Source organism: Ovis aries, chromosome 6, assembly GCF_016772045.2.
Source record: "Ovis aries strain OAR_USU_Benz2616 breed Rambouillet chromosome 6, ARS-UI_Ramb_v3.0, whole genome shotgun sequence".
NCBI classification, from domain to species: Eukaryota; Metazoa; Chordata; class Mammalia; order Artiodactyla; family Bovidae; genus Ovis; species Ovis aries.
In genome coordinates, this window is record NC_056059.1 from 65,511,362 (window position 1) to 65,526,028 (window position 14,667).

At 32.9% G+C, this 14,667-nt stretch overlaps 1 protein-coding gene across 3 annotated transcripts in view; it reads right to left on the reverse strand.

The window, feature by feature from the left end:
- Positions 1–442: 442 nt before the first annotated feature.
- GABRA2 (gamma-aminobutyric acid type A receptor subunit alpha2) overlaps positions 443–14,667 on the reverse strand; it is a 171,853-nt gene continuing 157,628 nt past the window's right edge. For 2 of the 3 annotated variants that reach the window (XM_004009805.5, XM_042251362.1), the window contains one exon: positions 7,510–14,269. In XM_004009805.5, coding sequence (XP_004009854.1) covers positions 13,973–14,269 — 297 coding nt within the window. In that variant the 3' untranslated portion in view covers positions 7,510–13,972. Of the gene's footprint in view, positions 753–7,509; positions 14,270–14,667 lie in introns of those variants that run through there. The other variant, XR_003589684.2, reaches the window with a different exon arrangement.

Sequence of the window (14,667 nt, forward strand, 5' to 3'; positions counted from 1 at the left end):
TGGCCTCATACTAGAGTGAAGATATTGAAAATTTTCCTGTATGTTTATCTCATATTCTATTTTATTAACCTTCTGAACAAATCTGTAGCATCTTTCTAAAACTCTATAATAAATTATTACCTGCTTAAAATGGGTATAGTGGGCTATTTTCTACAACTGAAATTTGATTACATAATGGTTTATATATTTTCTGTAGACACCTTTAATGTCTTATAAGCACAGCTCATAGAAGGTAAATACCTTTCATGTTCCTGTATATTTTCTTCTAAAATAATCTTCAGTAATTCTAGTTCCTTCAAAACTAAAATCAAAATAAATCCATTACATTTGATTGCTTTGAGTTATCATCCTACTCAGGCACTGGATTTTTTTTTTTAACGCTTTCTTATTTCAGAAACAGGCACAACGCTTATAAAGATATTTTCAGTTTTTCCATGAGTAGTTAATTACAAATAATTTTTAATAGCAAATATGAATGTGATGGCCACAGCTACATTTTGATGTCTGCAATCTTAAGATGTTTTCTGTGATTCTGTCCTATTATTCAGTTGAATAAAAGAAGGCACAACTATCACAGACAATGATGGCAGATTGAATGTTGTTGCCACGTCGTCAAGATGAAGCCATTCCCCTCTGAGCTTTCAAGCAAAATCTGGCTGAAGTCAAATGCTAGCTTTTCTTTTTAGAGACTCTTCCAGTCAGGTAGTCTGTTAACATGTACTGAAGACATTGTGTATACAGAGAACTGAAGTCTGCAACAGAGCACAGGAAAAGCTGTTACAAGAACATTGTTTTAAAATGGTGACTCTGACTAGACCTTACTCTTTTATATGACTGAGGCTATATGCAGAAAAATAATCAAACAAAATCTCAGGGCAGCATCTGAAGGCATTCACTTGATTCAGATTCCCGGGGTTCCTTCCCTACTGCTCTGCCCCAGAGCATGGCGTTTCATCCTGGACCTTTCAGGGGATTAACATGTGATATTTGTGAAGTTTTACTAAATATCTAAATAATTTATGCTCATATGAATTCTTTTCAAGGCAAGATAATTATAGAATTGCTGTGTAATTTAATGGAAAGACTATGGAATTTAAAATTCAGAATATTATAAATGTGGTTTTAGGCATGTTACTTAGCCTTAGCCCCAAAGAAATTATCCGGAATGCAGGACAGAGAGTTAAAGGCATGGAAACCATAAGAAGACATTTAATGAAAATGGAGGATAAAGTAAGATGATATAATATATATCTAATGGACACTGTGGGTCTTCCTAACTGGTGCAGTGGTAAGGAAACCTCCTGCCACTGTAGGAGGCACAGGAGATGCAGGTTCTATCCCTCCATTAGGAAGATCCCCTAGAGAAAGAAATGGCAACCCACTCCAGTATTCTTGCCTGGAGAATCCCTAGGACAGAGGAGCCTGGTGGGCTACAGTCCATGGGGTCAGAAAGAACTGAAAACAACTGAGCAACTGAGCATGCATGCCATGGGCACTCCAGAAAGAAAGGAGAAAGAGGTTAGAGAAGAAAGATAGTTGTTTAAAGAGAGTATAACGAAAAAAAAAAATTCAGAACTGATAAAAAGTAACAGTCCTCAAATTCAATGAATCTCACTGAATTTCAATTGAAAGTTTTGAAAATGATGGGCGTAATCCTCATGGATAAGAATATTATAGACTAATGGGGAAAACACATATTGAGTAATCATGAGCAACATAAGAACCCAGTGATGAGCACAGGGGCATGAAATCAGGCACAAGTGTTCAACAAAGGTGATATGTATTTTCATGCAAAGTCCAGGTCAGTGGGAACAGTGTAGAAATAGTACTAGCTTCACTACATAAAGAATAGGGTATGCAACAGGACTTCTCTCCTTCAGTGCAATGCCTATTAGCATGATAGTTGAGAAAAGCAAGCATGAAACAATGTGGAGCTTAATTTTGCCTGACATAGTTTTATAGTGTTAGCAAACTTTGTCTATGCTTTGCTCCAATCAAATAACAAATTGTTACCTCATATTTCAATTCTATTGTTATTACAAAATTAGCTATAACTCTATCAAATTCAAAGTACTAAAGTTCAATATTATAGAAATTGTAATAATGTATGCTTAATAGCAAGTCATTAATAATGACATCCTGTATAAATAGAACTTCATTCTTTTGAGTAGAAAGTGAAATTATAAAATCATTATTTCAGAAATTAGTACTGTAACACTTTGAAATATGCTAATCAAATGAGCTTATATTAGATATGTAGGATGTGATCACTATTCTAGTATCAAAATTTATTATGTGAAATTCTTTGAATAAAGAAGCAGTAATATACTGAATGCACATTTAGCTATAAAATTTATATTAAGGGTAAATGGCAAATCTTATTTTTTGGAAACAGGGAAGACCAAGTCATCAAATTTCAATTGTTATTTCTCTTTAGTCAATTTCAACTTTATTTCATCGATTATGAAAGTGTACGTGTTAGTCTGTTCATAGAATTCTCCAGGCGAGAATGCTAGAGTGGGTAGCCATTGCCTTCTCCAGGGGATCTTTCAGATTCAGGGATTGAACCTGGGTCTCCTGCATCGCAAGCAGATTCTTTACCATTTGAGCCACCAGGGAAGCCCTCAACCATTACACCTAATATTACTGTTATGAAGCATGCATTATGAGCATAATGGGTAATGAAGATAGGAATATATTCTAGTTCCATGCTTGGTAGTCAACAGGAACTTGATTTCCCTCATTTACAACACATGTTTCAATTCCACTCCAGTTCTGTTCACCTCTTCACCCTCTTGTTCTGACCTTGTTCCTACAGGTTTGAATCTGTTGATTGTTTGTAATTCTCCTGTAATATTATTTGCCAGAATAATTTCTGTTTGATGCTAATCATCAGTATCTTTCCAGTCCTGGATCATTCAGGAAACAGAGAAAGTAAAACTTTTAACTCCATAGAACATCCTTTGAAACCTCAGTTCCTCTGTTTCTGAATCTGTTAGATTTTGACTTATATTTGAAATGTAAAAAAAATAAAATGTTTTTAAAAGCTGAACTTACAGTAATGGAAATAGAATAGTGGTATCATAGTCTTAAGCATAGTGGGAAAAGGGAAATAAATAAATAAGAGTAATGGTTGTGACGGGCTGGGAGCAGGAGTCATGAGGAGCTACAGTTTAACTGGCTACGGTTTCAATTTGCAAGATGAAAGGTGTTCAGGAGATAGTGGTGTGATGACTGCACAGCAATATAAAAATGTACTTAATATTGCTCAACTGTACACTTAAACTGTTCAGTTCAGTTCAGTCACTCAGTCATGTCTGACTCTTTGCAACTCCATGAATTGCAGCATACCAGGCCTCCCTGTCCATCACTAACTCCTGGAGTTCACTCAGACTCACGTCCATCAAGTCAGTGATGCCATCCAGCCATCTCATCATCTGTCGTCCACTTTTCCTCCTGCTCCCAATCCCTCCCAGCATCAGAGTCTTTTCCAATGAGCCAACTCTCCGCATGAGGTGGCCAAAGTACTGGAGTTTCAGCTTTAGCATCATTCCTCCCAAAGAAATCTCAGGAATGATCTCCTTCAGAATGGACTGGTTGGATCTCCTTGCAGTCCAAGGGACTCTCAAGAGTCTTCTCCAACACAACACTTCAAAACCATCAATACTTCAGCGCTCAGCTTTCTTCACAGTCCAACTCTAACATCCATATGTGACCACTGGAAAACCATAGCCTTGACTAGACGAACCTTTGTTGGGATAGTAGTGTCTCTGCTTTTCAGTATGCTATCTAGGTTGGTCATAACTTTCCTTCCTAGGAGTAAGAGTCTTTTAATTTCATGGCTGCAGTCACCATCTGCAGTGATTTTGGAGCCCCCCAAAATAAAGTCTGACATTGTTTCCACTGTTTACCCATCTATTTGTCATCAAGTGATGGGACCAGATGCCATGATCTTCGTTTTCTGAATGTTGAGCTTTAAGCCAAATTTTTCACTCTCCTCTTTCACTTTCATCAAGAGGCTTTTTAGTTCTTCTTCACTTTCTGCCATAATGGTGGTGTCATCTGCATATCTGAGGTTATTGATATTTCTCCCAGCAATCTTGACTCCAGCTTGTGCTTCTTCAAGCCCAGTGTTTCTCAAGATGTACTCTGCATATAAGTTAAATAAGCAGGGTGACAATATACAGCCTTGACATACACCTTTTCCTGATTTGGAACCAGTCTGTTGTTCCATGTCCAATTCTAACTGTTGCTTCCTAGCCTGCATATAGGTTTCTCAAGAGGCAGGTCAGGTGGTCTGGCATTCTCATCTCTTTCAGAATTTTCCACAGTTTATTGTGATCCACACAGTCAAAGGCTTTGGCACAGTCAATAAAGCAGAAATAGATGTTTTTCTGGAACTCTCTTGCTTTTTCCATGATCCAGCGGATGTTGGCAATTTGATCTCTGGTTCCTCTGCCTTTTCTAAAACCAGCTTGAACATCTGGAAGTTCATGGTTCACGTATTCCGGAAGCCTGGCTTGGAGAATTTTGAGCATTACTTTACTAGCACGTGAGATGAGTGCAATTGTGCAGTAGTTTGAGCATTTTTTGGCATTGCCTTTCTTTGGGATTGGAATGAAAACTGACATTTTCTAGTCCTGTGGCTAATGCTGAGTTTTCCAAATTTGCTGGCATATTGAGTGCAGCACTTTCACAGCATCATCTTTTGGGATTTGAAATAGCTCAACTGGAATCCCATCACCTCCACTAGCTTTGTTCATAGTGATGCTTTCTAAGGCCCACTTGACTTCACATTCCAGGATGTCTGGCTCTAGATGAGTGATCACACCATCGTGATTATCTTGGTTGTGAAGATCTTTTTTTGTACAGTTCTTCTGTGTATTCTTGCCACCTCTTCTTAACATCTTCTGCTTCTGTTAGGTCCATACCATTTCTGTCCTTTATCGAGCCCATGTTTGCATGAAATGTTCTCTCGGTATCTCTACTTCTCTTGAGGAGATCTCTAGACTTTCCCATTCTGTTGTTTTCCTCTATTTCTTTGCATTGATTGCTGAGGAAGGCTTTCTTATCTCTTCTTGCTATTCTTTGGAACTCTGCTTATATTTTTCCTTTTCTCCTTTGCTTTTCACTTCTCTTCTTTTCACAACTATTTGTAAGGCCACCCCAGATAGCCATTTTCCTTTTTTGCATTTCTTTTTCTTGGGAATGGTCTTGATAAGCCTTAGGGTGACCCTATACAGGGTCATTGTGAAATCCTTCTGTAAATTGGTTTAGGGGACAGGCACAATGACTTTTCAATATTGATAAACTCTTTCATTGTTCTATTTATCTGGCATTCCATGTATATTTTAATTAGAAAATAAAACTAGATTTCAAACAGTAAGTGCATGAGCAATTCAAAATTGATATGCTTCAATTATCAGTTTACATTTTTTCATTATACTACATCTTAAGACATGATTTAGAAATTCTCTATATTGATTTTTATTGATTCATGGAAGAAATGTTGTAACATTTCAATCATTTATGGAATAAGGTATTTCACAGAAGTGAATTTTCCAAGTAAATAACCCTAAGCAATTAAGTTCCAAATTTTAATCAAGCTTAGAATTTTAAAAATATCCATTTCGCTGGTTTCTCAAGCCAGAACACTGGATAGAATTAACATTTTCTCAAGTGCTATTTTTACTGCTTACCTCAGGTTTTCAATTTTTCTAGTTTTCTATCTGTAACTGAGAACTTCCAAGAGTTCATACTGGCCAAAGAATATAAAACATTTTCCATCTGAGTGCAACAGTCTTCAAGGGCTATCAATTTTTGAATCTTACTGCTTTGTCAGCAGTTTCCTTGATTTTACAGTTGAAAGGTGAGGCAAAACTTCTAAGAAAACCCTTTGTAACCTCTGTTTTCACTTTCTGAATTGTTGAGGGCAAAGATGACATAAATGCTTCCATCCATAGCATGTTTTAATCTACATGAATTTGACAAAGCTTGGAGAAGAAATTTCTATTGGGGAAACTACTTAGTGGTATTGACGAATGGGATTTTATACTGGCTATAATTTAAATGAGATGTGAATTTGAAGGTTAAATATTCACCTCATTATTTAAGTTGAATATACTTCTTTTCAGGAAAAACGTTTAAAAAATGTTAGGATAAATAATTTTTAAAACATTTAATTAAAATTATATGCTGAAAATGACAATTAGAATGTATCTTTTTAACATTTATACTCACATTGTTTATAACTAATTCCAGGTCTACAGGGTACAAATTAGGATTAAGACTAATTTTAATTAATTGATTACTTTGGCCACCTGATGTGAAGAACTGACTCACTGGAAAATCCACGATGCTGAGAAAGATTGAAGGCAGGAGGAGAAGGGGATAACAGAGGATGAGATGGCTGGATGGCATCATCAACTAGATGGACATGAATCTGAGCAAATTCCGGGAGTTGGTGATGGACAGGGAAACCTGGCATGCTTCAGTTCATGGGATCGCAAAGAGTTGGACACAACTGAGTGACTGAACTGAATTGACTAGTTAATTGATTAAATAGTAAAAGAATGAATACTTTATTACACAAGGTTTGACAGCTTCCTTTGAATTCATTATATTATATAAAAACCTAACTTGTAACATTCATTACTTTTATGTTTGTTTTCCTTGATTAATATAGACTAAACTAAAAGCTACAGAAAAAGCAAGAAGTCTCCATAAAGAAACACATTAGAAAAAGTCCATGATAGGTTTATAAAATGAAAACGTATTCATTCATGGCTATAGAGCAGAATTATTTGGGGAGTTTAGAAAATTTCTCATAACCCCTCCTCTCTCAAGATTCTGACTAGGGTAGAACCAGTGCTTTTGAAAAGTCCTCAGGTAATTTTAAAGTGTGGCTAGGGTTGTGAAATACTGTATGAGAACTTACCATACTAATAAAAACTGCCTTGTTATTTTAACTTTCTGACATTTAAAAGCATTTAATTTCAGTGATATTAACAATAATAACAATGATTTAAAGAAGAAATAATTTCCATAATATTGCATTAAATTAAGGGAATAGATTCAACAGACTGCAAGATTTCTGGTTAACAAATGGAATGATGAACTTGAGTCTATCTAAATAAAAGAAAATCATTTATTTTATTTAAGTTTCATGTAAATGTGACACATTTATGATAGAAGGGAGCTAATTATCTGGGTGAACTTTCATGTTTTCCATAGCACCGCTTTCTTAAAGTGTTAAACAAATCAATGTTAACTATTCATGATCCTCCCCCCTAAAATTTCAAAGAAGATTTGGACTTTTTATCTCACCCTATAACCTTTTTATTTAAAAAAGAAGGTTAAGAAACTGATAACATTTAAAATCACTACTATACAATTTTAGTGTTATATCCCAATATAAAAAGTCACATTTACAGTAAATTCAATTCTTATAAGCAAACATGTAATGAATGATTAGAGTACAAAAAAAAAAAACACAATTTTCAGATCAAATATATTTAAATTAATTTTAATAAGTACAAAAAAGATAACATTTAGCATTAATCTGCATGTGATTAATTAGGAATTTTTAAACAGCAAGCCTACTGACACATTCAATAAAGGTCAAATTATTTTACATACAAAAAATAGTGACTTTTCCCAGTTACAGCAAGGTCACAAATTACAAATATTATTAGCTCTAGAATGACTTTTTTCAAACTAGAAAACCTACCATACAAGCATATTGTCACCTTAAAATCTCAGATTAATGAATGCTCAGAGTTTAGTGTTGGAACCTTGTCATGCATTCTCTATGCATGTAGTTGTATTTTTAATATGTAGCAAGAGGAAAGCATTCCTTTCCATTTTGTTTTTTACTTTTCTGATTTAGCAACAAATATGAAGCTTTCTTGTTTCCATGCATGTGACCTCTAATGGGAATATTTCATGAAAGGTCACAATCCTATTTGGAGCACGCTAAAACCTGAATTTTTATCTGCTCAAAAGAATCTTTAAAAAATTAGATACCAATAAACTTGAAATCAATTGTGGAGCAGGTGTCCAAGATCTATAATCTAGCACTTATCCATGGATGGTAATGTTTAATTCATGAAAATTGTAACTCAAAGTTCAGTTTCATTTAGGTCTTTCCAATCATATGTTAAACTTCTTCACATATTATGCTGGGTTTAAAACACAGCCAACTGCTTCAACTATTGTGTTGAGTATTTAAAAGTAAATAATTGGGGACAAATCTTTAAGTCATCATCCCTAAAGTAATTCTGTGTCTAACACCTTTGTTTTGCTTTCCTGATACCATTTGTTTTCACAAATCAATTTTGTTAGAGTTACACTTATTTATCCAATAATATAAGCCTACTTTGGCAGCATGTTGTGGTAAACTAAGTCTTATAAACAAAGCATAAAAACCATTTTTTTTTATACCAACTAAGCTAATTTAACACAGTGCCAACACCAACATTTATATGGTGTCAGACTAGACTTCTTTCTATAAATAGTAATTTGTAACAAACTGATAAAATCAATAAATAATCCTTGAAGTTCAAGGACTTTGAATGTCATAGAACCAATAAGATAGCAAATAAATTATCTCCAACCCCTAAAGTAACTGTCATTTTTTTTTAAGAAATGAGAAAATAAAGGGGGAAGTGCTTAGTATTTTGTGTGCTTAATCAACTTCAATCTTTTTTTATACATTATTATACCTAATAGACCAACAAAGATAAATATAATATATTCCCAGAAACTAAACTGCAACCAAGGTTAGAGAATAGCTACTTTCACAAAAAATGGATTCTTAGTTGCTTTACAATTCAAAAAAGATATAGAACTAATCAATCACATATATAGATGACTTGTTATTTGCAAATGATCAACAGGATATTAAATGTAATAGAGGCTTTAACAAACTCCCATTGAGAAACTTGAAATTCAAAGATTTTTTTATCTTATCTTACAAGCACAATTGTTATATTATTTTAAATTTAATGGCTCAAAAGAGCCAACCAAAAATACATCAGAAAAATGTTTACACCTTTGTAGAAAGGATATTTCTAACTATGTGGGGCTCAAGACTAAGTTCCAGTGAATAAATTTGTTGGATCTATTGAAAAAAAAATATTCTATTGACTAAATTAATTACCAATTTAAAAAGAGCTACATTTGGAAGTACATTCATTATAAAAGAAATTGTTTCTATTTCATAAATTTGTTTACATTTCTCAAAATATTCTTTTATACTTGGAAAATACACACACCACATACACCCCTATTTCTAATCAAAGCTAAGGCTTTTTTAAAGGTTCTTTGAGAGTATTACTATAAACTGACACCTAAGCCTATTCCTTGGCATTTCCTACTGGCAATCTTAATTTATATATTAACTTCATCATAGAGAAAATGATTTGAAGTGGAGTATATAAGTATTAAAAAAAGTTCTTTATATAAACTGGCAAAATAGAATATTTGACCTAAATAAGGTTGAAAACTGTGATCTAAATATGTTGGATAATTAAGAATTTTTGAGAAAGTGATATAAACTTACAAGAAGTAGATTTTAATTACCTTTCCAAAATGCCTTTCACATGAACTTAATCTATCTTAGTATTTTGATCATGATGCTTACCTTTATAGACTCATGATTGTTAAATATCTCTGTATATACTTATGTATGTATAATTTCTCACTTTTCTTAGGACTTAAAAAGGGAAAGAGCCTCATTAGGTTTAACTAGCAATAAACATTTTTCAAGTGGGTTTTTCTGTTGAATTATTTTCCCTTTTTTTGAGGTCTTAAATTCATTTTTGAATTTGATGAAAATATGAGTGTACAAATATTAATGAAAAAGATTAGTATCTTTCATATAAATGTTGAAAATGCAAGATTATGGATATTAAGAGTTTTATTAAATATTGAATTTCATTTTTAAAGCATGAATTCAATAGAGAAAAATATCATTATTTGTCTTATCCATACTGTTATGAGTGATTTTGATACAGTGTCTCTGGTCTCTAAGTATGCAAGTGTTAAAAAATAACCACACCCCTTCCCAGTTTTAATTTTATGCTTCTGGATACTTTGGATTAAGAAGAGGTAAACCCAAGGTTGCCAGAGACCTAAATTAAAAGGAAAATAAGTGCATTACAGGGTAGCAATCAATCAACTCATAATTTGAAATTCTGATTCTTTTCTATAGGCAAAAAAAAAAAAAAAAATCTGAGAATTGCTTCAAAAATATGCAGATGGATATAGGAATGCCAGAAGACTAATAACAAGAAAACCAATATAATAAAGCTATTAATAAGGTCCCAAATTTCAAATAAGTCATAAATATTTTGGTATTTCACAGGCACTGTCTGAGTGTAATAAGTATGAAGCATTTGAAAAAAAATTTTTTTTGATAGATGCTGAAGAAACATGACTTTGCAGAAGGTGAACCTCACATTAGAATGGTGACAGGCTATGTCAAAGTACAATATCAACAGACTCCATATAGCTTTGGGGCCCTTTTAGGATCTATGACATCATGGCAGAGTTGAGTTCCTTCAACCAGCCATATGAAAAGAGCCATATCATGAAAATTTTATATATATGTATATATGCCAAAAAAGTATAAGTGAAATGATAGCTTTTGTGCTCTTTTTAAATAAACAATGAACTAATTTTAAAAAAAAATTGGAAATGTGGCAATAGGGGATCACTTATCCAAACCTGAGATAAATTCGAAATAGATCCCTGAAAAGACTGCTAAATATTAAGACTGGCACTTTAAAAATCACTGAAGTTTAAAAAAATTATTTAATGGTTTTAATGGAAATATATTTATATTATATATCCATTTTCTATTCAAACAAATATAAACATAAATAGAAGAAAATAGCAAAACAGCCACCATCTTAGCACACTCATGATCTCATAATTCATTAATCAATTCTCAGTGATAAATTAACTTATATATTATATTTGGTCTTTGATTTAAAGTCTTTTACAAGAATGAGATGCACTTTGATTTTCAACTAAATTCTATGGACATGATATGAGTGGTATTAACATCATACCCATGGAATGGAAAATAGTAGCAGGTAAAAAATATTTGTTGAACAAATATTAGCTTAATCAGAGCAGTAACTATACAATAATGAGATTATATCTCTCTATATGTACATGTATTTATCTACATTTTGTATATACCATAATTCTTTATGTCAATATACAACTGTATAAAATAACCATGATATTATGGGCCAAAGAGACCATTGTTACTTTATTTAAAATGTTTTCTGAATTATGAATCTTATTTTTTAATCTTATTTTTAATAAATCCATGTCACTTTTATTTTGTGTTTTTAAAAGGATTCATCAAAGGGAGAATAATTGTAAAGACCCTTGTTCTATAATTTAAGATCCTTTACCATGGTGCATCCTCCCTCTCTCCAGCAAGACTAAAGCTTCTGCAATTTATCTAAACTTTAAAACGCTAAGAAATGTGTTTAAAAAAAAAAAAAAAGAAAGTTAAAGAAATAATAGAAAACCCTGATCCACATGACTGGACTATCTCAACTGTCAGGATGTTATCAGGCTCAAATAAGATTTTAACAATTGAAACTAAAAATAAAAATAACAGTAATGATAACTTTTCTGGTCAATCTACCATAAATTTTAATAAATAGGTACCATCAATGTAGGAGCAGCCTTTTGCAAAGGTATAGATGAGTTTTTTCCTGTTGTCCTACAGAAACTGCTATTTACAAATATTTTTACATATGTACATATTTATAAATTTATAATGTATAGTCACACATTAAGGGGGAAATGCAGAACTTATAAGAACAATATTTTAAAATGTTTAATAATACATACCATACAAAGCATTTTTATTGCTTGCCTTCAAGCATTGTGTACTGTCTTAGACTACTGCACCCTTCCCTAAACCACCTGGAAGAGCTATGATATATTTAAATGTGTAAGAAAATAGGATAACTTCCATTGCAGTGTATGAATAAAGTACACTTTAAAAAACTATTTAGATGACCAAAACAGTGCTTTGGGAGGGAATTAAACAAATACATTTTTGGCTCATGTAACAAGTTTATTTTATTAAAGATTATGGATTACCTTTTGTGAGGGCAAATTTTTAGCGTCAAGGCTGTCTTCATGGCAAATTCTGTTAATAAGATGCATTTGTGACCTTGGTATTAATACAATCATGCAAAGCACATAACAGAATCACACTGAAACAAAAAAAATGAATAAAATAAAAATTATAAATGAGGCAAAGGAATAGCAGTTTTTGCTGTGATTTTGCTTGTTTCCATAACTCCTTTTATTGATTTTATGAACATACCTATTTATGCACTATACTGAAATACTGTACAAAACTGCAAGAAATGCCACTATTTGACTACTTATGTCTCTACAAAAACACCATCATAAAGGTGTATCTATTAGTAAAAGTCAACTAATAACTGCTAATGTATATGTGAGTCAAAAGGATTTTAAGTTTGCCCAAAATGTTGAGTCTAATAACATGAGACACAATTAATAATTTCTGTAACATATATCAGGGGCATAAAGAGTATTTTAAATTCTAAAAGGAAAATGAATGTTGCTCATTAATAATTAGTAATTATATAAAATTGAAAACTGTGGTTTCTAATTTAGCTAAATATTTGTGTATGTATCCTAATTGAGCTAATTGTAGGTGTGTGTGTTTTGTTTGTGCATGTGAACTAATCCACAATCTGTTGGTGATGCTTTAAAGTTTCAGTTTAAAAATGTTCAACTCTTACCAAAACCTCTTCTCATATACAAAGCTGCAAATTTGAGTCAGAGAAATTTAAAGTTGCAATTTACAAAAGCAGAATTTACATTAATTCTTATCTGAAAGAGCTGCTTTCAAGACAGAAAAATGTGCCAATTAACTGCCCTGTTCTTTGTAATTAGTTGGCTTCTGAGTCCTGATGAAAAGAAGCCTTAAGGCAGAATTTGCAGTAAACAGGAAAGGAGAGAATCGTATAAGTGCTCGTATATACTCTGTGACACCTATGAATTCTCACTGATGGGAGTTTTTGGCACAATTTTCTAATCCAATATGAATGTTGCTCCACAGCAGCCAAACTGGATGTCTTTTCCAGTTTCCAGCACCAAGAAAATTTAGCTGATCAATTTCAATACAACACATACCTGGAAATACTAAGACCTATTTATCATCTTTTTTTTTTTCTAATTTAAGGTAGTTTCCAATGATTAAAATAATCTGAAGGATTTCAATTATTTCAAATAAACTCTGATGTGAAAAATGTGATGACCACGGCATTTCAATAGTTATTAAATCCTAGGCATACCGAACATCTTGTCAGGGTGATTCATAATTATTTGAATTTGTCATGCCGTAGTATGTACACGGCTATAGATACTAAACAGAGTAATTAAAAGCTAATTTCAAATCTCTAGTTTTTCTTCAGATGTGTGCTAAGCTTCCAATTATATTAGCGGGGATTCTGAGCACTCGAGAAGGGAACTGACGTTGCAGATAGGAGGTTCTGTTATTTAGAGGAATTCATCTTGGAAAGACAATGTTATTTTACTTTATAGTTAGGTAACAGTAGAAAATACTCCTATGTAAGACCTAAATCAAAAGGGTCCATAAAGGGTGGTATAGGATCTCCATTTTCATTGCTGTTAGAATAAGAGGAAATAAATCAGATCATCTGAAATCTACTTTAGACCAATTTTGAGGGTAAATCTTTTAAAAAGGCAATGGCTCATTGGGCATGGGGTGCCTTCTGCCATGAGTTAGCAAATGCGTGTCTCCATTAGAGGTCTATAAGCTATGATGCTATATACATACTGTACATGTTGGTTCACAAATTAGCAGTTATTAGTCAGACTGTACAACGCAAAACAAAACAAGTTTAATGTTGCTATACATCTCAAAGACAACCTGTGCCTAGAATCAAGGACTGACCCCTAATACAGGTTCTCTGTTTAAATATGTGGCCCAGTAAACTAAATTAAATGTACCAAACAAAACTGGGAAAACTATTCTAGACATTCTGTCAATTTTGCTGACGCTATTGAAGGTCTTCTTGGCTTCGGCTGGCTTGTTTTCTGGTTTCTTGTTGGGTTCTGGCGTGGTTGCGCTCTTGGAGATGGTGGAGAGAACCGGGTCTTTTGAAAGATTCGGGGCATAATTGGCAACAGCCACTGCATAAGCGTTGTTCTGTATCATCACAGAGGCTTTTTCTTTTTTCTAGTGAAAAAACACAAGAATTAACAGAATGTGGATTAAGACTTCTTAATATTTTCCAAACTCCAGTTTCAAATCCTGAAGAAAAGTATTGCGATAAGCATCATTATACATTAGAAAGAAGGAATTTAGGGAAATAAATGAAGTTAATTAAGTCCTAAAACCACAAGGGTGAGGAAATCCCCTGAGTAAATCAACAGTACCATTTTCCTGGAGAACCATTTCTTGTTGTTTACATAGAATACTTAAAAATACAACTTTAACAAAATGATACAACATTTTTGACTCTTATATGTTACTGAAATATTTGTTGAATGAATGAGTGAATGAATAAATGAAATATAGAAATAATTTAACAAGAGGAATGATCATCTGCAGTGAATGCTCTCAAATTTTGCACT